We start from the raw sequence: 26,135 nt of genomic DNA, 5'->3' as shown, positions 1-26,135 counted from the left end.
AGGTGTATGCATACTAGAGGCTCTCACAGGTCATCACCACTATCGTTTGATCCGGAAATTGAAAGAACCCTAAGACAAAACAGAGTTTTAGTACAAGAAAACAAGATCATTGGTTCACCCACTTCACCCATCACACCGAGAAACATCATGGCTGATTCTCAAATTCCACCTACAACCAGTCAATCATCCTCATCCTTTATACCTACTTCCACCCAACCATCACCAAACACCACATTACCTAATACCACCGCCGAATTTACACCATCCAATGTCACCCAACCAATCACCACTCAAGCTGAACCCGCCATCACCTACAACCCATCCACTACAATCCCACCATTATCTCACTTCTTTCCCCCAACTACGGGTCAATCATCATCCACCTTCACAATTGCACCCAATTCAAGTATCGTGCATACTACTTCATCTTTTAGACCACAACAACAACAATCGGGCTTTCAGTATTCGACCATCCCATTTGGGCAGACCTCGGGAATTCAAGGAGATGGTTATGATGAGGGATTTGAAGATTATGAGGGTTATGAAGATGATGGGTACGGTTATGGAGGTTATGGTGATCAAGGGGAGTTTGGGTATATTCTAAGTCAATCCCAAGGGATGGCAAGTGTTGGTGGAATGCCACAACAACAACTTATACCACAACACATTCGGCCAAGACCACAAGGGCCACCAATGCCACAACCTATTCCATTGCAACAAGTCCGGCCACAACATGTGCAACAACAATTTCAAAGACCACCTCAACGTCCACCGATGCGACAACAACAGTTTCAACAACCAATCGCACCACAAGGGCAAGTACCAAGGCCAAATGGTCCTATTATTCCGAGAGGTAGGTATGGTGTACCAAGGAGACACCTTAGAGAAAATGTGAGGGGCATTGAAGCACATTTTCGGCCGGTAATCACGCAAAACCCTTCACCGGTAGTCATTCCTCATAATGATCAAGGGCGAACATTTGAAGTAAGAACCAACTCTTTGCAAAGTTTACCGAAGTACAAGGGGTTGGCAACGGAGGAGCCGTATTTTCATTTAGAGGCTTATGACTCAATTTGCAACACTCTTGGGAGTCAAGGGTTTTCGGCTGATGATATTAAATTGGTTTTGTTCCAATTTTCCTTGGAAGATAAGGCGAAGAAGTGGTTTTACACGTTACCTTCGGCATCCATATATACATGGGGGGAGATGCAACAAACCTTCTTGGATGAGTTTTACACCGCCCAAAAGACCAACGATGCAAAGAAGGGGTTGAGAAGCTTCCAACAACAACATGGTGAGATGTTTCATGAGGCATTCGAGCATTTCAATATGATGATTAAGAATTGCCCTCATCATGGAATTGAATTGTGGGAGTTGATGAATGCCTTCCACGAGGGGTTGAGTGCCGAAGATGCACGTGATTTGATGTCTATTACCGGTGGGACTTTTGGAACAAACTATGAGAATGATGATTGGGAGTTTTTAGAAAGCATGGCAACTACATCAAAAAGGAAAGCTCAAGCCTCGAGAAGAGCCCGACCGACCACTACCCGACCGTAAGTGCACGCCATAGATGATGGTAATGTTCAAACCACTAACCAAATATATGATGTTTGTGCTTTGTGTAATGAAATAGGTCATGCGGCTGAAAATTGCCAAGCGATGTTGGACGGCCAATACGAGGAAGTCCGTGCGGTTCAAGGTCAAGGTCAAGGAGGAGGTGGTAGGAATTACAACAACATGAACTCTAATACCTACCACCCCGGGTTGAGGAACCACCCGAATTTTAGATATGGGAACCCTTCAAATCAAGCAAACCCGAATTTTCAAGGCAGCCAAGGTAACTTTGGTTCACGCCAATCTTACAATAACCAAGGTGGATACCGAGGCGGAAATAACCAAGGTTATCAAAAGCAATACCAAACGGGTCAAGAACAAATGGGGTCTTCGGGTGGTAACGAAATGATGGAAATGTTGAAGAGCATGCAAGCGGAGATGCAAAAGAGGAACCAAATGGATGATGCTCGCATTCAAAAAGACGAGGCCCGAGACAAAGCGATTCAAACTTTGACCACCCAAATGGGTCAACTTGCAACCGAGGTGTCCGAATTGAAGAAAGGCAAAGGTCAATTACCAAGTGACACTAAGGTAAATCCGTCTCATGGTACTTCAAGAGGTAATAATGTCAACATTCATCATGTAAGTGTTTTGAGAAGTGGGAAAGAGTACAAAACCAATCCTTCACCGGATTTGGTTGATGGGGTGGTTGAGGATATAACGGGTCAAGAGAGTGAGGAAGAAAATGAGCCACCTACTATTTCTTCTAAAAAACCCAATTTTGAAAAACCTGAAGTTAATAAAGATAAAGAAAAAGTAAATGAGAGTGAGGGGTCGAGTGAAGTACCATTCCCTTCGGCTTTATTAGATCCGGGTAGAAAGAATTTTATTTTAAAACGGGGTCCTCAAAAAGAGGAAATGTGGGAGGTTTTTAAACAGGTTAAAATCAATCTTCCTTTGCTTGAAGCTATTAAACAGGTTCCCGCTTACGCAAAGTTTTTAAAAGAATTGTGTACCCAAAAGAGGCAACAAAAAGTGCCTAAATTGGTTGATTTGAAGGAGCGGGTAAGTGCGGTTTTAAAAGGAGATCTTCCTCCTAAGTTACAAGATCCGGGAACGCCTTTTATAAATATTCAAGTAGGAAATTTTCAAACTGCGAGGGCGTTACTGGATCTTGGAGCCGGAGTAAGTATCTTACCGGGGGGGTTATATGACCAATATGATTTTGGTCCATTGAAACGGGTTGAGACAACGGTGGTATTAGCCGATTTGTCTCATAAACTTCCTCGGGGGATTGTACGGGATGTGATAGTTAAGGTTGATGAGTTCTATTATCCCGTGGACTTTCTTGTGCTAGACTACTCATCCGCGGACCCAATTCAACAACAAAATATTATTTTGGGTCGGCCGTTTTTAAACACTGCACATGCCGTTATTGATTGTCGATATGGTACGGTCGTCATGACATTCGGTAATAGAAAGATGAGATTAAACGTTTTTACTAATGGTACTAATGTTTATGATGAGTGTTTTGTAGCAAACTTCATAGATGAATATGACCCAAAGGAGTTCGAGGAAGAGATTTTGGGTTCTTGTGTTCGTGGTGTGTCTTTGCAGGTGCACGCATGTGATTTGGAAAAAGAAGAGAAAGAGCAAGAGGCTCTTGCGGTGAAGGAAGGAAATCCACCATGGACCTACCAAATGGATACATTACCGGTAGAAATTGATCCGGGCACAAAACCTTCTTTGGAAAGTCCACCAAGTGTGGAGTTAAAGGAGTTACCAAAGCACTTAAAGTATGCATTCTTGGGGGAGAATGACACTTTACCGGTGATCATTGCTTCCAACTTGGAGGTAGCTCAAGAGGAGGAGTTGATTGTCACACCCCGACCGCGTATAACATGCAACCGCGGCGGAAAACGTCGGGGAGTGTTGTGGACAGAATTAAATTGTTTCATAACCATGGCATACAAGTTGTATTTTATTTATAAACAAAGGTGTTACATTGTCTTAGAAAGAGAGTACGGAAATCAAAACATAATTAAGCTAGTTCAAACTTCATTTTTAGGCTCTAAGGCACAGGTCCGCCCTAGAATCATGATCATCGTCCTATGGAATAGCTCCTGAAAACACATGTGAAAGTAGGTACGTCAGCATAAAAATGTCTGTGAGATACATAGGTTTTGTGAAAATGGGATTCATGACTTGAGTTTAAAGAATGTTTAATAACAGTCAGTCATGAACCTTGTAATATGTCTTGCTTTGTAAACCATTTGAAAAACGATAACATCAAATGATATGTATAGATAAGTGCAAGGTTAAACGAATAACCAAGTAAAATGAGTTGAATAAGATAAGTTGTTTGTGAAAATAATGTCTTGTGAAGAATATGTTATTTATGTAAAGTGTAATGTGTCTAAACTGAAATGACTTAGATAACGCCACTATATGTAATATTATACAAACATTTATATATAGGAAGTACCAGCGGCGTATCCACCATGTTTGTATCATATTACACACGTCACGTTACTTAAAACATTTACCCAAACCAATCCACCACGTAAATTGTTCATGTGTAAACCAAATGTCAAGTGTTATTGTGTAAACCATGTCAAATGTTTATGTTCAAATGTAAACCACCAAATGTGTATGTCAATGTCGACGTGTTTATGTTCAATGTAAATCATGTAATGTGCATCCCAAAATGTATCATGTATGGTAAGCGAAATGTATCAACTTAAACCATTTGTAAAATGCACAAAACAAGTCGTTGAAGTAACACGTGGTTTAAATCAACGTTATGTTCTGTGGAAAAATGCATGCTCTATTGATATTAACATTTATGTGGTATTGTAAACTATGCATACATCCAAGCCTTGAGACTGCGGCGATAAACCCTTAAACAAATTAAAGGTTTATCTAAGTTATGTATATCGAATTCGGTCATTCCTTCCAGTCCTATCAAACCCAGGACTTCAGGAATGGGAGTTGTCAATTCCTATGGTACCACTACCTACTAACGAACGGCGTAGCTAATGTTAATGAATGTATTGTCCCATGTTAAACAAACCAAATGTCATAACAAAATGAAGGCATGTGATGTAAACAATTGTACTAAGTATGCTAAGTAAACATACGAAGCAGAAATGTTCATGTAAATCAATGTGTCCATATGCTGAGTAAACATATGCAACAAAAATGTTCATGTAAATCAATGTGTCCATATGCTGAGTAAACATATGCAACGGAAATGTTCATGTAAATCAATGTGTCCATATGCTGAGTAAACATATGCAACAGAAGTGTAATGTAAATCAAATGTACTAAGTACGCACACAATGGGCATACATAGCATGAAATGTAATGAAATCGTGTACTATAATGTACTAACAACATAGCAGGCATATGATGTGAAAACATGGAAAGCATGAAAGTAACAGATAGGCACATGTGTTTCACCCCAAAACAGTTTGGAAAACAGTAAAAGATGGGGTTCTATGTACTCACCTGAGATTGCTTTGAGTTCTTGTAGAATAACCAGATAATGCTAAAGATCACGGGATATCAACGGCACCTAATAGGTAGCTTATGTTAATATACCGGACCAAATCGGAAGGATCGGACAGTACGCGGGTTCGAAAACCAAACAAGTATGGAGACTCGTGTAATATGGTTTAACAAAGCCTACATACTAAAATGAAACTTAACCTAAGTGCTTACGGTCCATCACGACCCGTTGAGGTAGCTTATGCCACCCTAACGCGTCGTTCGCGTAGAACGCGTTCGGAACGCCTAACATTGCGACCACAAGGTATAACCTCGGAAGGTTATAGCTATGGTCACCTAATGTGTTTGGTCAGGTCCTAATGACCGACCAAATGGGTCGGGTTCGAAAGTATAAGCGATGGTTTAGATCGCTTACCTTACGACCCTATATAAGCACCAAACTAAAAGTGACGAGCTAAGCATGTTAGAACATGCTTAACTAAGTTTGAAAATAGGTTTGACATCAAAACAAACGGCTTTGATGCTCACGAGTAGTTTGGTTACAAAATATGCAAGAATGCACATTTTGGCCGAAACTACGACTCGTCACTGAGCCTAGATAACGTGGTGATCAGTAGGTATGGTTACTACGGACCATAACCATCGTGATCACGCTCACGTTATGAAGTTCCATGGACTTCACATCGACCAAAAGCTGGTCAATGCAGAAAGTCAACAAAACGTTGACTTTCGGACTTGAAAAGCGAATAAAAGAGCGAAAGAAGACTTACGGAGGGTCCTCGAGTGCTAATCTAGATCAAATAGCTCAGGTATGAAACAATGGTTTCAACTTAGAGCTTCAAGATCAGATTGTTGTGATTTTTACACAAAAGGGGGGGGGGGGGTATTTATAGGAAAAGTTGAACCGTTAGGATCGTTTTATCGAATATCGTGCCTTGATCTCGTGCGTACATGTGTCCAATGGTTAAATTCACTGAACTTGGCCCTTGGCCCTTCATTGGGTGAAAAGGCATCGCCTCTTGATCGAACGAAAGGCCAGATTTTGCATTAAATGCAAAATCTTTCTGTCAGACATCCTCACGCGGCCCGCGTGAAAGTGTGTGCAGGTCTTACGCGGGTCGCCTGGCCCCGTCTGATCTGCACCACTTGCAGAATTTACATATTTGGCCCCTGTTGCGTTTTTAAGCTATTTCCAGCCCTTTTAAGACCTGTAAAGCCATCTTTAAGGCCCCAAAATGATGCCTAAACATTGTGGACATGAAACATGCCCAAAAATGTTCCGGATGTTGGCTCGTTTGGCCGTACGATCGCGATGTTCGCTTAATTACGATGGAATGCGCATAAGCGCGAAAGACGATCCAAATGACGCGACGAATGGATTTTTCTCATGCCAAACACTAAGGCAAAATATAAGGATGCTTACATAAATTTTTGGATGTCCGGATGTATTCAGAACGTAAGTTATGCGCGAAAGTGCAAACTTATGCACTTTTTGACACTTTTAGTCCCTGAATGATCCAAAAGTTTATTTTAGCATACCAAACCCCTCAAAGCCTATTTCTAAGCTATGTAAAGGATATTTATGGTATGTTTAACTTATGGACATGTTCCGGAATGTTCGTTACAGTTCAAATTGGCATACTTTTACAGTTTGTCAAGTTTAGTCCCTGTAAGCGAATTATCTTGTTTTTGCCATACCAAAGCCTTTAAAACTTATTTCTAAGTTATGTAAAGGTTATTTAAGGTATGTTGAGTATATGTTGATGTTCCGGAGTATTTTTCGCATTAAACGGAGTACGTTTACGCACCAGTTTGCGTATAATGCTCTAGAAAGCGATGTAGGGTTTGAAATTGAACGAAAGTCAAAACATGAAAAATGTAAAACACAATCAAACAATCATTGGGATAAAATAACATTGTTTTATTGATAATTGAACTGTTCATAATGATTACAAGCACAAATGTTACAGTCTCCCCTACTTGTGGAAATTTCGTCCCGAAATTTATTTAGAGGAAACTGATTGAAAAAGATGCGGATATTTTGCCTTCATTTGATCTTCACGTTCCCAAGTAAACTCGGGTCCACGTTTAGATTCCCAACGAACCCTGACCAAAGGAATGCGCTTGCGTTTAAGCCACTTGACTTCACGTTCCATGATTCCCACTGGTTTCTCGACAAATTTCAGTGTTTTATCAACACGAATTTCGTCAAGCGGTATGTGGAGGTTTTCATCAGCTAAGGTTTTCATCAGCTAAACACCTCTTGAGATTGGACACGTGAAAGGTTGGATGAACATTTCCAAGTTCAGGAGGTAACTCAAGTCTGTAGGCTACCTTACCGATTCTTTCGACGATCTTGAATGGTCCAACATATCTAGGTGCAAGTTTTCCTTTCTTTCCAAATCTGATCACACCTTTCCAAGGTGAGACCTTAAGTAATACACGATCACCGACTTGAAAATCCAAGGGTTTGCGTTTTAGGTCCGCGTAATTCTTCTGACGGCTTCTAGCTGTCTGAAGGTTATCACGTACTTTCTTTACCTTTTCTGTTGTCTCTAGAATGATGGCAGGTCCAGTAAGCTGAGCCTCACCGATCTCATTCCAGCAGACTGGTGAACGTCATTTTCGACCATAGAGAGCCTCGAAAGGAGCCATGTTGATGCTGGAGTGATAACTGTTGTTGTAGGAGAATTCAATCAACGGAAGATGTGAATCCCAACTACCACCAAAGTAGATCACACAAGCTCTAAGCATATCCTCCAGTGTCTAGATTGTTCTTTCAGATTGACCATCCGTTTGCGGATGATAAGCTGTGCTCAGATTAAGTTGAGACCCCATAGCAGATTGCATGGTTCTCCAAAAGTGAGAAGTGAAACGAGCATCTCTGTCAGAAATGATGCTCAAAGGAACACCATGTCTAGCTACAATTTCATCCACGTAGATTTGAGCAAGTTTGTCAGCCGAAAAATCCTCACGGATTGGCAAGAAATGCGCTGATTTGGTAAGACGATCAACGATTACCCAGATGGCATCGTGACCTTTCTTTGTGCGCGGGAGTTTGGTAATGAGATCCATAGTAATGTTTTCCCATTTCCAAACTGGGATCTCTGGTTGCTCCAATAATCCGGAAGGACGCTGATGTTCAGCCTTAACCTTAAGGCAAGTAAGGCATTTGGATACGTATAAGGCAATGTCTTTCTTCATACCAGGCCACCAATACTGAATACGAAGATCCTTATACATCTTATCTGAGCCAGGATGAATGGAATAACGAGACTTATGGGCTTCATCCATAAGCAAGGTACGAAGATTATCTTGGCTCGGGACCCACAAACGGTCCATGAAGTAATATGATCCATTGTTCTTCAGTTCAAGAGCAGGTGTTATGTGATAAGGAAATTCCTTATCCATCAAGCCTTGTGAAACACAAGCTTGTTGAGCCTGAGAAATACGGGTTTGTATATCGGTTTGAATAACAGATTGGACACGTACACAATGAAGCTTAGTACGTTCCTTGCGACTTAATGCATCGGCTACGACATTCGCCTTACCAGGATGGTAGCGAATCTCGCAGTCGTAGTCGTTTAGAAGTTCAACCCAACGTCTTTGCCTCATGTTGAGTTCTTTCTGGTTGAAGATGTGTTGAAGACTCTTGTGGTCAGTGAAAACCACACATTTTGTACCGTACAAGTAGTGTCTCCAAATCTTAAGAGCGAAGACAACTGCACCCAACTCAAGATCATGAGTGGTGTAGTTTTTCTCATGTATCTTCAACTGTCTTGATGCGTATGCTATGACCTTGTTTCTTTGCATCAGGACGCAGCCAAGACCTAATTTAGATGCGTCGCAATAAACGACGAAATCATCGTTGCCCTCAGGCAATGTTAGGATAGGCGCGTCGCAAAGCTTTTGTTTCAAAGTCTGAAACGCTTCCTCTTGTTTAACTCCCCAATCAAATGGCTTGTTCTTCTGAGTTATAGCGGTTAGAGGAACTGCAATTTTCGAGAAATTTTCTATGAAGCGGCGGTAATAACCCGCCAGACCAAGGAAAGAACGAACTTCAGTAGGAGTAGTAGGCGTATCCCAATCCTTAATCGCACTAATCTTGGAGGGATCTACATGAATACCTTGTTCGTTGACAATATGTCCCAAGAATTGAACCTCCTTAAGCCAGAATTCACACTTGGAGAATTTGGCGAAAAGTTGCTCTTTCTTTAGGAGTTCCAACGTAAGACGGAGATGTTGCTCATGGTCGGCTCGCGTCTTAGAATATATCAAGATGTCATCAATAAAAACGATGATGAACTTATCCAAGTAAGGTTTGCAGACCCTATTCATTAAGTCCATGAAAACAGCAGGAGCATTAGTCAAACCGAATGGCATGACTGTGAACTCATAATGTCCATAACGAGTACGGAACGCTGTCTTTGGAATATCTTCTTCATGTACACGAAGTTGATGATATCCAGATCGTAGGTCAATCTTTGAAAAATAAGAAGCGCCTTGCAATTGATCAAAGAGATCATCAATGCGAGGTAGGGGATATCGATTCTTGATGGTAAGCTTGTTAAGCTCACGATAATCGATACACATCCTAAAAGATCCATCCTTCTTCTTTACAAAGAGAACGGGAGCACCCCAAGGTGAAAAGCTAGGACGGATAAAACCTTTGTCGGAGAGTTCCTGCAGCTGTTTAGACAACTCTTGCATCTCGGACGGTGCAAGACGATATGGAGCTCTGGCAACGGGATTTGCACCAGGTACGAGATCAATACGGAACTCGACTTGGCGTGCTGGAGGTAGACCAGGTAAGTCTTCAGGGAATACTTCGGAATAATCCCGAACGACAGGAATATCTGAAATAGACTTACCCTTGCCTTTATCTGCTGTAACATGTGCTAAGAAAGCCACATAGTGCTTTCGCAGATACTTCCGTGCTTTAAAACAGGACATGAGTTTGAGACCACCGGCAGGCTTCTCACCACGAACCTGTAGGATCTCGCCTGTAGACAGCGGCACACGAACAATCTTCTCAGAACAAACTATCTCTGCGCGATGCTTGGATAACCAATCCATTCCCACTATAACGTCGAAGCTTCCAAGTTGCATTGGCGTGAGGTCAATAGGAAAAATATGGTCGTTAAGATTCAACTGGCAGTTGCGCAGAACAGAATTTAGAACGATGGGTTCACCACTGGCAACCTCTACTGTCAAAGGTTTACCTAGTTTCGTTCTAGACACGCGAAGCATTGTCTCAAAAGACAATGACACAGAGCTCTTGTCGGCACCTGAATCAAAAAGAACAGATGCTGGCTGATTATTAATAAAGAACATACCGTTCACCACCTCGTTGTCTGCTTGTGCTTCTTGTGCATTCATGTTAAAGACTCGACCTCGAGCCGGTGCCGGATTCTGGTTTGCATTCTGGTTCTGGTTGACTAGTCTTGGACACCGATTTCTGTAGTGGGTCAGATCCCCACAATTATAACATGCACCTGGTGGGTAGTTTGGTCGTGCAGCCTGACCCTGTTGCTGAGCAACCTGTTGAGCAGGGTTCTGGACTGCGTGATTCTGAGCAAACCGACAAACATCGGCAAGATGACCCGACTTCCCACAGTTAGTACAGAAACGACACTGATATTGTGGCTGGTGGTGACTGTTGCATCGATTGCACAAAGGGGCACTTCCTGAATAGGGTTTCTTTGCTGGAGGCTGGTTGGGAGCTGCCTGGTTAGCTTGGGCAGTCACAGCAAAATTTTGGGAAGCCTTACGCTTCCTTGACCCCCTTGAGGAACCAGAATCCTTCCCCTTCTTGTTTTGACCTTTCTTGCTATCTTCCTTGTCAGCCGACTGTTTCTTGCCCTTGTCACCCTTCCTGTGTAGCTTATTCTTCCGAATCTGCGACTCAGTCAGTGTCGCTGATAACTCGATTGCCTGACGGAGTGTGGTAGGGTTGCTACCAGTGAGAATGTCTTGTACTGAGTCAGGTAGGCCGTCGATGTACCTTTCGATAGCCTTGTCGAGTCGGGTAACCATAGTTGGGCAAAGAAGACTCAACTCCTCAAACCTATCTGTATAAGCCCTGTGCTCACCACTATCTTGCTTCAAAACATCAAATTCTTTCTCCAACGCTCGCTGTTCATGACGAGGACAAAACTCCCTCATCATAAGAGCTCTCAGTTCAGCCCATGTTTGAGCTAGAGCAACTTCTGCACCTTGATCTCTCATAACCCCATTCCACCATGTTAGAGCCCTCTTCTGAAACACGCTTGAAGAAAACTCGACCTTGCGATTGTCAGGACACTGCACATGACGGAAAGTGTTCTCGATGCTTTCGAACCACTGAAGAAGCCCAGTTGCTCCCTCAGAACCACTAAACTTGAGTGGCTTAGCCGAGTTAAAATCCTTGTATTTGCATGTACCATTGTTGTTGTTATTGGCCTGGTTCCATTGAGCAAAGAGATTTGGGAATTGAGCAGCCATCTGCTGCGCAATAATCTCCGCCAGCTCGGCAGTAGCTATCTGGTTGTCCCGTCGAGGAGGCATTCTAGAAGAGAAAAACATGAAATGAAACGAGTGAGATGATTGGATGAAGAGAATGAGATGAAGCAATATTATCAAAAGCAAAGATGGCGGTAATGCATCGCAAAGCAAACAAGCGACATGAAATGTCTAGTCAAAATGAATGGGTCAGAATTAGTGCATCGCGAAGACATGCTCGCCTATAAGTGAACACTCACCCCAAGAGTTCCCAGGTAAGAGTGACTGGTCCGATTATGTGGATTTGTACGAACACTCTAGCCTTAGACAGAAAACCCAGGGTACAGGCATTCACTCTTCCAGTTCCACGTGTTCACACTATTAACCCAAAACTTTGACGGGATTTTTTTGAAATCCAAAGAGGTTCAAAACCATATAACAGAGGGTTCAAAACCTTATAACAGAGGGTTCAAAACCTAGTAATTAATCATCCTAGAACAGATGATTAATTTTCAAAGCGGATTCGGAACCGAAGTTCCCGTTGTGGTTATCACCTAAGGATAGGTGATGTGCATGTTTTAAACTCTAAACACAAGATAACTTGTGTTAGGGTCCTAGAAAGTTATAGTCTAGGTCAAAGCATTACTAATAACCTAATTCCCTATAACCATTGGCTCTGATACCAACTCTTCTGTCACACCCCGACCGCGTATAACATGCAACCGCGGCGGAAAACGTCGGGGAGTGTTGTGGACAGAATTAAATTGTTTCATAACCATGGCATACAAGTAGTATTTTATTTATAAACAAAGGTGTTACATTGTCTTAGAAAGAGAGTACGGAAATCAAAACATAATTAAGCTAGTTCAAACTTCATTTTTAGGCTCTAAGGCACAGGTCCGCCCTAGAATCATGATCATCGTCCTATGGAATAGCTCCTGAAAACACATGTGAAAGTAGGTACGTCAGCATAAAAATGCCTGTGAGATACATAGGTTTTGTGAAAATGGGATTCATGACTTGAGTTTAAAGAATGTTTAATAACAGTCAGTCATGAACCTTGTAATTTGTCTTGCTTTGTAAACCATTTGAAAAACGATAACATCAAATGATATGTATAGATAAGTGCAAGGTTAAACGAATAACCAAGTAAAATGAGTTGAATAAGATAAGTTGTTTGTGAAAATAATGTCTTGTGAAGAATATGTTATTTATGTAAAGTGTAATGTGTCTAAACTGAAATGACTTAGATAACGCCACTATATGTAATATTATACAAACATTTATATATAGGAAGTACCAGCGGCGTATCCACCATGTTTGTATCATATTACACACGTCACGTTACTTAAAACATTTACCCAAACCAATCCACCACGTAAATTGTTCATGTGTAAACCAAATGTCAAGTGTTATTGTGTAAACCATGTCAAATGTTTATGTTCAAATGTAAACCACCAAATGTGTATGTCAATGTCGACGTGTTTATGTTCAATGTAAATCATGTAATGTGCATCCCAAAATGTATCATGTATGGTAAGCGAAATGTATCAACTTAAACCATTTGTAAAATGCACAAAACAAGTCGTTGAAGTAACACGTGGTTTAAATCAACGTTATGTTCTGTGGAAAAATGCATGCTCTATTGATATTAACATTTATGTGGTATTGTAAACTATGCAAACATCCAAGCCTTGAGACTGCGGCGATAAACCCTTAAACAAATTAAAGGTTTATCTAAGTTATGTATATCGAATTCGGTCATTCCTTCCAGTCCTATCAAACCCAGGACTTCAGGAATGGGAGTTGTCAATTCCTATGGTACCACTACCTACTAACGAACGGCGTAGCTAATGTTAATGAATGTATTGTCCCATGTTAAACAAACCAAATGTCATAACAAAATGAAGGCATGTGATGTAAACAATTGTACTAAGTATGCTAAGTAAACATACGAAGCAGAAATGTTCATGTAAATCAATGTGTCCATATGCTGAGTAAACATATGCAACAGAAATGTTCATGTAAATCAATGTGTCCATATGCTGAGTAAACATATGCAACAGAAATGTTCATGTAAATCAATGTGTCCATATGCTGAGTAAACATATGCAACAGAAGTGTAATGTAAATCAAATGTACTAAGTACGCACACAATGGGCATACATAGCATGAAATGTAATGAAATCGTGTACTATAATGTACTAACAACATAGCAGGCATATGATGTGAAAACATGGAAAGCATGAAAGTAACAGATAGGCACATGTGTTTCACCCCAAAACAGTTTGGAAAACAGTAAAAGATGGGGTTCTATGTACTCACCTGAGATTGCTTTGAGTTCTTGTAGAATAACCAGATAATGCTAAAGATCACGGGATATCAACGGCACCTAATAGGTAGCTTATGTTAATATACCGGACCAAATCGGAAGGATCGGCCAGTACGCGGGTTCGAAAACCAAACGAGTATGGAGACTCATGTAATATGGTTTAACAAAGCCTACATACTAAAATGAAACTTAACCTAAGTGCTTACGGTCCATCACGACCCGTTGAGGTAGCTTATGCCACCCTAACGCGTCGTTCGCGTAGAACGCGTTCGGAACGCCTAACATTGCGACCACAAGGTATAACCTCGGAAGGTTATAGCTATGGTCACCTAATGTGTTTGGTCAGGTCCTAATGACCGACCAAATGGGTCGGGTTCGAAAGTATAAGCGATGGTTTAGATCGCTTACCTTACGACCCTATATAAGCACCAAACTAAAAGTGACGAGCTAAGCATGTTTATTCATGCTTAACTAAGTTTGAAAATAGGTTTGACATCAAAACAAACGGCTTTGATGCTCACGAGTAGTTTGGTTACAAAATATGCAAGAATGCACATTTTGGCCGAAACTACGACTCGTCACTGAGCCTAGATAACGTGGTGATCAGTAGGTATGGTTACTACGGACCATAACCATCGTGATCACGCTCACGTTATGAAGTTCCATGAACTTCACATCGACCAAAAGCTGGTCAATGCAGAAAGTCAACAAAACATTGACTTTCGGACTCGAAAAGCGAATAAAAGAGCGAAAGAAGACTTACGGAGGGTCCCCGAGTGCTAATCTAGATCAATAGCTCAGGTATGAAACAATGGTTTCAACTTAGAGCTTCAAGATCAGATTGTTGTGATTTTTACACAAAAGGGGGGGGGGTATTTATAGGAAAAGTGGAACCGTTAGGATCGTTTTATCGAATATCGTGCCTTGATCTCGTGCGTACATGTGTCCAATGGTTAAATTCACTGAACTTGGCCCTTGGCCCTTCATTGGGTGAAAAGGCATCGCCTCTTGATCGAACGAAAGGCCAGATTTTGCATTAAATGCAAAATCTTTCTGTCAGACATCCTCACGCGGCCCGCGTGAAAGTGTGTGCAGGTCTTACGCGGGTCGCCTGGCCCCGTCTGATCTGCACCACTTGCAGAATTTACATATTTGGCCCCTGTTGCGTTTTTAAGCTATTTCCAGCCCTTTTAAGACCTGTAAAGCCATCTTTAAGGCCCCAAAATGATGCCTAAACATTGTGGACATGAAACATGCCCAAAAATGTTCCGGATGTTGGCTCGTTTGGCCGTACGATCGCGATGTTCGCTTAATTACGACGGAATGCGCATAAGCGCGAAAGACGATCCAAATGACGCGACGAATGGATTTTTCTCATGCCAAACACTAAGGCAAAATATAAGGATGCTTACATAAATTTTTGGATGTCCGGATGCATTCAGAACGTAAGTTATGCGCGAAAGTGCAAACTTATGCACTTTTTGACACTTTTAGTCCCTGAATGATCCAAAAGTTTATTTTAGCATACCAAACCCCTCAAAGCCTATTTCTAAGCTATGTAAAGGATATTTATGGTATGTTTAACTTATGGACATGTTTCGGAATGTTCGTTACAGTTCAAATTGGCATACTTTTACAGTTTGTCAAGTTTAGTCCCTGTAAGCGAATTATCTTGTTTTTGCCATACCAAAGCCTTTAAAACTTATTTCTAAGTTATGTAAAGGTTATTTAAGGTATGTTGAGTATATGTTGATGTTCCGGAGTATTTGTCGCATTAAACTGAGTACGTTTACGCACCAGTTTGCGTATAATGCTCCAGAAAGCGATGTAGGGTTTGAAATTGAACGAAAGTCAAAACATGAAAAATGTAAAACACAATCAAACAATCATTGGGATAAAATAACATTGTTTTATTGATAATTGAACTGTTCATAATTATTACAAGCACAAATGTTACATTGATACGGGTGTTGAAGGCTCATAAGGCGGCGATTGGGTGGACGATAGCCGATTTAAAAGGCATTAGTCCATCCATTGTGATGCACAAAATTATTACAAGTGAGGACGCAAAGCCGACCCATGAAACACAAAGAAGGTTAAACCCGAACCTGAGAGAGGTGGTCAAGAAAGAAGTTATCAAGTGGTTGGACGCGGGGATCATTTACCCCATTTCGGATAGTGTGTGGGTAAGTCCGACTCAGGTAGTGCCTAAAAAATCAGGCATTCAGGTAATTAAAGATGAGCAAGGTGAGCAACTTGCCACCCGCCCGGTAACCGGGTGGCGAGTTTGTATCGATTATAGAAAATTAAACGCCGCTACCTCCAAAGACCATTTCCCGTTACCCTTCATTGACCAAATCATTGAAAAACTTTCCGGTCAAAAATACTATTGTTTTTTGGATGGGTACTCGGGATATAATCAAATTGCTATTCACCCGGACGACCAACACAAAACCACGTTTACATGCCCATATGGTACATTTACTTTTCGGCGAATGCCATTTGGACTATGTAACGCTCCCGCCACGTTCCAAAGATGTATGATGAGTATATTTTCGGACATGGTTGGAGAGTCTCTTGAGGTGTTTATGGATGATTTTTCCATTTTTGGGCCAAGTTTTGACTCTTGTCTTGATGAGTTAGAAAAAGTTTTGAAAAGGTGTGTGGAGACAAACTTGGTCCTAAGTTGGGAAAAGAGCCATTTTATGGTTCAAGAGGGTATTGTGTTGGGGCATGTGATTTCGGACCGGGGAATGGAGGTAGATAAAGCAAAAATTCGGGTAATTTCATCTCTACCCCCACCAAAGAATGTTAAGGGGGTGAGATCATTTTTGGGACATGCGGGGTTTTATAGAAGGTTTATTAAAGGCTTTAGTGTAATTACAAAACCTTTATGTAACTTATTATTAAAAGATGTTCCTTTTGATTTTACTGACGAATGTTTGCAAGCGTTTCATGTGTTGAAGGAACAGTTGGTGAAGGCTCCTATCTTGCAACCACCGGATTGGTCGAAGCCGTTCGAGATTATGTGTGATGCTAGTGACACGACCATTGGAGCGGTTTTGGGTCAAAGGGTTGATAAGAAACCGGTAGTGATCTATTATGCAAGCAAAACTTTGTCCGAGGCGCAACTGAATTACACCACGACCGAGAAAGAATTATTAGCGGTGGTGTATGCCTTGGACAAGTTTAGAGCTTACATTTGGGGGAGCAAGGTGATTGTTTATTCGGATCATAGTGCGGTCCGATATTTAATGGAAAAGAAGGATGCAAAGCCCCGGTTGATCCGTTGGGTGCTTTTGTTGCAAGAATTCGATTTAGAGATCCGGGACAAAAAGGGGTGTGAAAATGTTGTTGCGGATCATTTGTCGCGGATCCCATTGGAAGGTGTCGACGACCCGAGTGAGATTAATGAGCGGAGCATTAGTCAAACCGAATGGCATGACTGTGAACTCATAATGTCCATAACGAGTACGGAACGCTGTCTTTGGAATATCTTCTTCATGTACACGAAGTTGATGATATCCAGATCGTAGGTCAATCTTTGAAAAATAAGAAGCGCCTTGCAATTGATCAAAGAGATCATCAATGCGAGGTAGGGGATATCGATTCTTGATGGTACGCTTGTTAAGCTCACGATAATCGATACACATCCTAAAAGATCCATCCTTCTTCTTTACAAAGAGAACGGGAGCACCCCAAGGTGAAAAGCTAGGACGGATAAAACCTTTGTCGGAGAGTTCCTGCAGCTGTTTAGACAACTCTTGCATCTCGGACGGTGCAAGACGATATGGAGCTCTGGCAACGGGATTTGCACCAGGTACGAGATCAATACGGAACTCGACTTGGCGTGCTGGAGGTAGACCAGGTAAGTCTTCAGGGAATACTTCGGAATAATCCCGAACGACAGGAATATCTGAAATAGACTTACCCTTGCCTTTATCTGCTGTAACATGTGCTAAGAAAGCCACATAGTGCTTTCGCAGATACTTCCGTGCTTTAAAACAGGACATGAGTTTGAGACCACCGGCAGGCTTCTCACCACGAACCTGTAGGATCTCGCCTGTAGACAGCGGCACACGAACAATCTTCTCAGAACAAACTATCTCTGCGCGATGCTTGGATAACCAATCCATTCCCACTATAACGTCGAAGCTTCCAAGTTGCATTGGCGTGAGGTCAATAGGAAAAATATGGTCGTTAAGATTCAACTGGCAGTTGCGCAGAACAGAATTTAGAACGATGGGTTCACCACTGGCAACCTCTACTGTCAAAGGTTTACCTAGTTTCGTTCTAGACACGCGAAGCATTGTCTCAAAAGACAATGACACAGAGCTCTTGTCGGCACCTGAATCAAAAAGAACAGATGCTGGCTGATTATTAATAAAGAACATACCGTTCACCACCTCGTTGTCTGCTTGTGCTTCTTGTGCATTCATGTTAAAGACTCGACCTCGAGCCGGTGCCGGATTCTGGTTTGCATTCTGGTTCTGGTTGACTAGTCTTGGACACCGATTTCTGTAGTGGGTCAGATCCCCACAATTATAACATGCACCTGGTGGGTAGTTTGGTCGTGCAGCCTGACCCTGTTGCTGAGCAACCTGTTGAGCAGGGTTCTGGACTGCGTGATTCTGAGCAAACCGACAAACATCGGCAAGATGACCCGACTTCCCACAGTTAGTACAGAAACGACACTGATATTGTGGCTGGTGGTGACTGTTGCATCGATTGCACAAAGGGGCACTTCCTGAATAGGGTTTCTTTGCTGGAGGCTGGTTGGGAGCTGCCTGGTTAGCTTGGGCAGTCACAGCAAAATTTTGGGAAGCCTTACGCTTCCTTGACCCCCTTGAGGAACCAGAATCCTTCCCCTTCTTGTTTTGACCTTTCTTGCTATCTTCCTTGTCAGCCGACTGTTTCTTGCCCTTGTCACCCTTCCTGTGTAGCTTATTCTTCCGAATCTGCGACTCAGTCAGTGTCGCTGATAACTCGATTGCCTGACGGAGTGTGGTAGGGTTGCTACCAGTGAGAATGTCTTGTACTGAGTCAGGTAGGCCGTCGATGTACCTTTCGATAGCCTTGTCGAGTCGGGTAACCATAGTTGGGCAAAGAAGACTCAACTCCTCAAACCTATCTGTATAAGCCCTGTGCTCACCACTATCTTGCTTCAAAACATCAAATTCTTTCTCCAACGCTCGCTGTTCATGACGAGGACAAAACTCCCTCATCATAAGAGCTCTCGGTTCAGCCCATGTTTGAGCTAGAGCAACTTCTGCACCTTGATCTCTCATAACCCCATTCCACCATGTTAGAGCCCTCTTCTGAAACACGCTTGAAGAAAACTCGACCTTGCGATTGTCAGGACACTGCACATGACGGAAAGTGTTCTCGATGCTTTCGAACCACTGAAGAAGCCCAGTTGCTCCCTCAGAACCACTAAACTTGAGTGGCTTAGCCGAGTTAAAATCCTTGTATTTGCATGTACCATTGTTGTTGTTATTGGCCTGGTTCCATTGAGCAAAGAGATTTGGGAATTGAGCAGCCATCTGCTGCGCAATAATCTCCGCCAGCTCGGCAGTAGCTATCTGGTTGTCCCGTCGAGGAGGCATTCTAGAAGAGAAAAACATGAAATGAAACGAGTGAGATGATTGGATGAAGAGAATGAGATGAAGCAATATTATCAAAAGCAAAGATGGCGGTAATGCATCGCAAAGCAAACAAGCGACATGAAATGTCTAGTCAAAATGAATGGGTCAGAATTAGTGCATCGCGAAGACATGCTCGCCTATAAGTGAACACTCACCCCAAGAGTTCCCAGGTAAGAGTGACTGGTCCGATTATGTGGATTTGTACGAACACTCTAGCCTTAGACAGAAAACCCAGGGTACAGGCATTCACTCTTCCAGTTCGCACGTGTTCACACTATTAACCCAAAACTTTGACGGGATTTTTTTGAAATCCAAAGAGGTTCAAAACCATATAACAGAGGGTTCAAAACCTTATAACAGAGGGTTCAAAACCTAGTAATTAATCATCCTAGAACAGATGATTAATTTTCAAAGCGGATTCGGAACCGAAGTTCCCGTTGTGGTTATCACCTAAGGATAGGTGATGTGCATGTTTTAAACTCTAAACACAAGATAACTTGTGTTAGGGTCCTAGAAAGTTATAGTCTAGGTCAAAGCATTACTAATAACCTAATTCCCTATAACCATTGGCTCTGATACCAACTCTTCTGTCACACCCCGACCGCGTATAACATGCAACCGCGGCGGAAAACGTCGGGGAGTGTTGTGGACAGAATTAAATTGTTTCATAACCATGGCATACAAGTAGTATTTTATTTATAAACAAAGGTGTTACATTGTCTTAGAAAGAGAGTACGGAAATCAAAACATAATTAAGCTAGTTCAAACTTCATTTTTAGGCTCTAAGGCACAGGTCCGCCCTAGAATCATGATCATCGTCCTATGGAATAGCTCCTGAAAACACATGTGAAAGTAGGTACGTCAGCATAAAAATGCCTGTGAGATACATAGGTTTTGTGAAAATGGGATTCATGACTTGAGTTTAAAGAATGTTTAATAACAGTCAGTCATGAACCTTGTAATTTGTCTTGCTTTGTAAACCATTTGAAAAACGATAACATCAAATGATATGTATAGATAAGTGCAAGGTTAAACGAATAACCAAGTAAAATGAGTTGAATAAGATAAGTTGTTTGTGAAAATAATGTCTTGTGAAGAATATGTTATTTATGTAAAGTGTAATGTGTCTAAACTGAAATGACTTAGATAACGCCACTATATGTAATATTATACAAACATTTATATATAGGAAGTACCAGCGGCGTATCCACCATGTTTGTATCATATTACACACGTCACGTTACTTAAAACATTTACCCAAACCAATCCACCACGTAAATTGTTCATGTGTAAACCAAATGTCAAGTGTTATTGTGTAAACCATGTCAAATGTTTATGTTCAAATGTAAACCACCAAATGTGTATGTCAATGTCGACGTGTTTATGTTCAATGTAAATCATGTAATGTGCATCCCAAAATGTATCATGTATGGTAAGCGAAATGTATCAACTTAAACCATTTGTAAAATGCACAAAACAAGTCGTTGAAGTAACACGTGGTTTAAATCAACGTTATGTTCTGTGGAAAAATGCATGCTCTATTGATATTAACATTTATGTGGTATTGTAAACTATGCAAACATCCAAGCCTTGAGACTGCGGCGATAAACCCTTAAACAAATTAAAGGTTTATCTAAGTTATGTATATCGAATTCGGTCATTCCTTCCAGTCCTATCAAACCCAGGACTTCAGGAATGGGAGTTGTCAATTCCTATGGTACCACTACCTACTAACGAACGGCGTAGCTAATGTTAATGAATGTATTGTCCCATGTTAAACAAACCAAATGTCATAACAAAATGAAGGCATGTGATGTAAACAATTGTACTAAGTATGCTAAGTAAACATACGAAGCAGAAATGTTCATGTAAATCAATGTGTCCATATGCTGAGTAAACATATGCAACAGAAATGTTCATGTAAATCAATGTGTCCATATGCTGAGTAAACATATGCAACAGAAATGTTCATGTAAATCAATGTGTCCATATGCTGAGTAAACATATGCAACAGAAGTGTAATGTAAATCAAATGTACTAAGTACGCACACAATGGGCATACATAGCATGAAATGTAATGAAATCGTGTACTATAATGTACTAACAACATAGCAGGCATATGATGTGAAAACATGGAAAGCATGAAAGTAACAGATAGGCACATGTGTTTCACCCCAAAACAGTTTGGAAAACAGTAAAAGATGGGGTTCTATGTACTCACCTGAGATTGCTTTGAGTTCTTGTAGAATAACCAGATAATGCTAAAGATCACGGGATATCAACGGCACCTAATAGGTAGCTTATGTTAATATACCGGACCAAATCGGAAGGATCGGCCAGTACGCGGGTTCGAAAACCAAACGAGTATGGAGACTCGTGTAATATGGTTTAACAAAGCCTACATACTAAAATGAAACTTAACCTAAGTGCTTACGGTCCATCACGACCCGTTGAGGTAGCTTATGCCACCCTAACGCGTCGTTCGCGTAGAACGCGTTCGGAACGCCTAACATTGCGACCACAAGGTATAACCTCGGAAGGTTATAGCTATGGTCACCTAATGTGTTTGGTCAGGTCCTAATGACCGACCAAATGGGTCGGGTTCGAAAGTATAAGCGATGGTTTAGATCGCTTACCTTACGACCCTATATAAGCACCAAACTAAAAGTGACGAGCTAAGCATGTTTATTCATGCTTAACTAAGTTTGAAAATAGGTTTGACATCAAAACAAACGGCTTTGATGCTCACGAGTAGTTTGGTTACAAAATATGCAAGAATGCACATTTTGGCCGAAACTACGACTCGTCACTGAGCCTAGATAACGTGGTGATCAGTAGGTATGGTTACTACGGACCATAACCATCGTGATCACGCTCACGTTATGAAGTTCCATGAACTTCACATCGACCAAAAGCTGGTCAATGCAGAAAGTCAACAAAACATTGACTTTCGGACTCGAAAAGCGAATAAAAGAGCGAAAGAAGACTTACGGAGGGTCCCCGAGTGCTAATCTAGATCAATAGCTCAGGTATGAAACAATGGTTTCAACTTAGAGCTTCAAGATCAGATTGTTGTGATTTTTACACAAAAGGGGGGGGGGGTATTTATAGGAAAAGTGGAACCGTTAGGATCGTTTTATCGAATATCGTGCCTTGATCTCGTGCGTACATGTGTCCAATGGTTAAATTCACTGAACTTGGCCCTTGGCCCTTCATTGGGTGAAAAGGCATCGCCTCTTGATCGAACGAAAGGCCAGATTTTGCATTAAATGCAAAATCTTTCTGTCAGACATCCTCACGCGGCCCGCGTGAAAGTGTGTGCAGGTCTTACGCGGGTCGCCTGGCCCCGTCTGATCTGCACCACTTGCAGAATTTACATATTTGGCCCCTGTTGCGTTTTTAAGCTATTTCCAGCCCTTTTAAGACCTGTAAAGCCATCTTTAAGGCCCCAAAATGATGCCTAAACATTGTGGACATGAAACATGCCCAAAAATGTTCCGGATGTTGGCTCGTTTGGCCGTACGATCGCGATGTTCGCTTAATTACGACGGAATGCGCATAAGCGCGAAAGACGATCCAAATGACGCGACGAATGGATTTTTCTCATGCCAAACACTAAGGCAAAATATAAGGATGCTTACATAAATTTTTGGATGTCCGGATGCATTCAGAACGTAAGTTATGCGCGAAAGTGCAAACTTATGCACTTTTTGACACTTTTAGTCCCTGAATGATCCAAAAGTTTATTTTAGCATACCAAACCCCTCAAAGCCTATTTCTAAGCTATGTAAAGGATATTTATGGTATGTTTAACTTATGGACATGTTTCGGAATGTTCGTTACAGTTCAAATTGGCATACTTTTACAGTTTGTCAAGTTTAGTCCCTGTAAGCGAATTATCTTGTTTTTGCCATACCAAAGCCTTTAAAACTTATTTCTAAGTTATGTAAAGGTTATTTAAGGTATGTTGAGTATATGTTGATGTTCCGGAGTATTTGTCGCATTAAACTGAGTACGTTTACGCACCAGTTTGCGTATAATGCTCCAGAAAGCGATGTAGGGTTTGAAATTGAACGAAAGTCAAAACATGAAAAATGTAAAACACAATCAAACAATCATTGGGATAAAATAACATTGTTTTATTGATAATTGAACTGTTCATAATTATTACAAGCACAAATGTTACATTGATACGGGTGTTGAAGGCTCATAAGGCGGCGATTGGGTGGACGATAGCCGATTTAAAAGGCATTAGTCCATCCATTGTGATGCACAAAATTATTACAAGTGAGGACGCAAAGCCGACCCATGAAACACAAAGAAGGTTAAACCCGAACCTGAGAGAGGTGGTCAAGAAAGAAGTTATCAAGTGGTTGGACGCGGGGATCATTTACCCCATTTCGGATAGTGTGTGGGTAAGTCCGACTCAGGTAGTGCCTAAAAAATCAGGCATTCAGGTAATTAAAGATGAGCAAGGTGAGCAACTTGCCACCCGCCCGGTAACCGGGTGGCGAGTTTGTATCGATTATAGAAAATTAAACGCCGCTACCTCCAAAGACCATTTCCCGTTACCCTTCATTGACCAAATCATTGAAAAACTTTCCGGTCAAAAATACTATTGTTTTTTGGATGGGTACTCGGGATATAATCAAATTGCTATTCACCCGGACGACCAACACAAAACCACGTTTACATGCCCATATGGTACATTTACTTTTCGGCGAATGCCATTTGGACTATGTAACGCTCCCGCCACGTTCCAAAGATGTATGATGAGTATATTTTCGGACATGGTTGGAGAGTCTCTTGAGGTGTTTATGGATGATTTTTCCATTTTTGGGCCAAGTTTTGACTCTTGTCTTGATGAGTTAGAAAAAGTTTTGAAAAGGTGTGTGGAGACAAACTTGGTCCTAAGTTGGGAAAAGAGCCATTTTATGGTTCAAGAGGGTATTGTGTTGGGGCATGTGATTTCGGACCGGGGAATGGAGGTAGATAAAGCAAAAATTCGGGTAATTTCATCTCTACCCCCACCAAAGAATGTTAAGGGGGTGAGATCATTTTTGGGACATGCGGGGTTTTATAGAAGGTTTATTAAAGGCTTTAGTGTAATTACAAAACCTTTATGTAACTTATTATTAAAAGATGTTCCTTTTGATTTTACTGACGAATGTTTGCAAGCGTTTCATGTGTTGAAGGAACAGTTGGTGAAGGCTCCTATCTTGCAACCACCGGATTGGTCGAAGCCGTTCGAGATTATGTGTGATGCTAGTGACACGACCATTGGAGCGGTTTTGGGTCAAAGGGTTGATAAGAAACCGGTAGTGATCTATTATGCAAGCAAAACTTTGTCCGAGGCGCAACTGAATTACACCACGACCGAGAAAGAATTATTAGCGGTGGTGTATGCCTTGGACAAGTTTAGAGCTTACATTTGGGGGAGCAAGGTGATTGTTTATTCGGATCATAGTGCGGTCCGATATTTAATGGAAAAGAAGGATGCAAAGCCCCGGTTGATCCGTTGGGTGCTTTTGTTGCAAGAATTCGATTTAGAGATCCGGGACAAAAAGGGGTGTGAAAATGTTGTTGCGGATCATTTGTCGCGGATCCCATTGGAAGGTGTCGACGACCCGAGTGAGATTAATGAGCGGTTTCCCGATGAACAATTGTTAGCCGTTTCTACTTTCGTTGCACCATGGTACGCCCATTATGTGAATTATTTGGCTAAGGGTGCAATTCCGAATCATTGGACGAAGAAGAGACGACAACAATTTCTAAGTCAAGTTAAACAATACATTTGGGATGAACCGGATTTGTTCAAGATTGGACCCGATCAAGTGATAAGGAGATGTGTTCCTGAAACTGAAGTTCTAGAGATTTTGACCCATGCTCATTCATCGGCATGTGGAGGGCATTTTAGTGGGAACAAGACGGGTTATCGGGTGTTATCTAGTGGGTTTTATTGGCCCACGATTTTCAAGGATTCTTGTGAGTATGCCCGAAATTGCATCAATTGTCAAAGAGTGGGAAGTATTTCAAAACGGGATGAAATGCCGTTACAACCGATTTTGGTAGTGGAGGTATTTGACGTTTGGGGGATAGACTTTATGGGTCCGTTTCCTAATTCGAATGGGTTCTTGTATATATTGGTTGCGGTAGATTATGTGACAAAGTGGATAGAAGCCATTGCTACAAGGACCAATGATCATTCCGTGGTGTGTAAGTTTGTGCAATCCAATATATTCGCTCGTTTTGGTGTGCCAAGGGTGATAATAAGTGATGGCGGTTCACATTTCAAAAATTTTAATTTTGCAAAATTGCTTAAAAGATATAATGTGAACCATCGTGTGGCGACACCGTACCATCCGCAAACACGTGGACAAGTTGAAGTGTCCAACCGTCAAATTAAGGAGATTCTCATGAAAACGGTGAGAACGGATCGAAAAGATTGGTCAAGTAAACTTGATGATGCGTTGTGGGCATATCGAACGGCCTACAAAACTCCAATTGGAACCACCCCTTATCGGATGGTGTATGGGAAGGGGTGTCATTTACCAATGGAGTTAGCACACCGAGCGCATTGGGCCATTAAAACTGTTAATGCGGATTATGAC

General features: G+C 41.6%; 1 protein-coding gene and 1 non-coding gene across 2 annotated transcripts; one reads left to right on the top strand and one right to left on the bottom strand.

The window, feature by feature from the left end:
- Positions 1–1,255: 1,255 nt before the first annotated feature.
- On the bottom strand, positions 1,256–1,361 carry LOC118491876. The gene has a single exon (XR_004892321.1). It is a non-coding gene; the product is annotated as a small nucleolar RNA R71 (small nucleolar RNA).
- Positions 1,362–1,965: 604 nt separating this feature from the next.
- On the top strand, positions 1,966–24,408 carry LOC118491514. Its single transcript, XM_035989354.1, has 4 exons — positions 1,966–2,199; positions 2,272–2,742; positions 2,806–3,387; positions 24,397–24,408. The coding sequence occupies exons 1-4, from the start codon at positions 1,966–1,968 to the stop codon at positions 24,406–24,408; spliced, it is 1,299 nt and encodes a 432-aa protein (XP_035845247.1).
- Positions 24,409–26,135: the final 1,727 nt, after the last annotated feature.

Source organism: Helianthus annuus, chromosome 4, assembly GCF_002127325.2.
Source record: "Helianthus annuus cultivar XRQ/B chromosome 4, HanXRQr2.0-SUNRISE, whole genome shotgun sequence".
NCBI classification, from domain to species: Eukaryota; Viridiplantae; Streptophyta; class Magnoliopsida; order Asterales; family Asteraceae; genus Helianthus; species Helianthus annuus.
The sequence above is the reverse complement of the archived record's forward strand: the minus strand, read 5'-3'. Positions and strand labels throughout refer to the sequence as shown.

Bases quoted from the DNA above. Each gene is read 5' to 3' on its own strand.
- LOC118491514 (XM_035989354.1), top strand. From the start codon at position 1,966: ATGGAAATGTTGAAGAGCATGCAAGCGGAGATGCAAAAGAGGAACCAA. The intron at 2,200-2,271 runs GTAAGTGTTTTG...GGGGTGGTTGAG, and splicing joins ATAATGTCAACATTCATCAT to GATATAACGGGTCAAGAGAG. The intron at 2,743-2,805 runs GTAAGTATCTTA...AAACGGGTTGAG, and splicing joins TACTGGATCTTGGAGCCGGA to ACAACGGTGGTATTAGCCGA.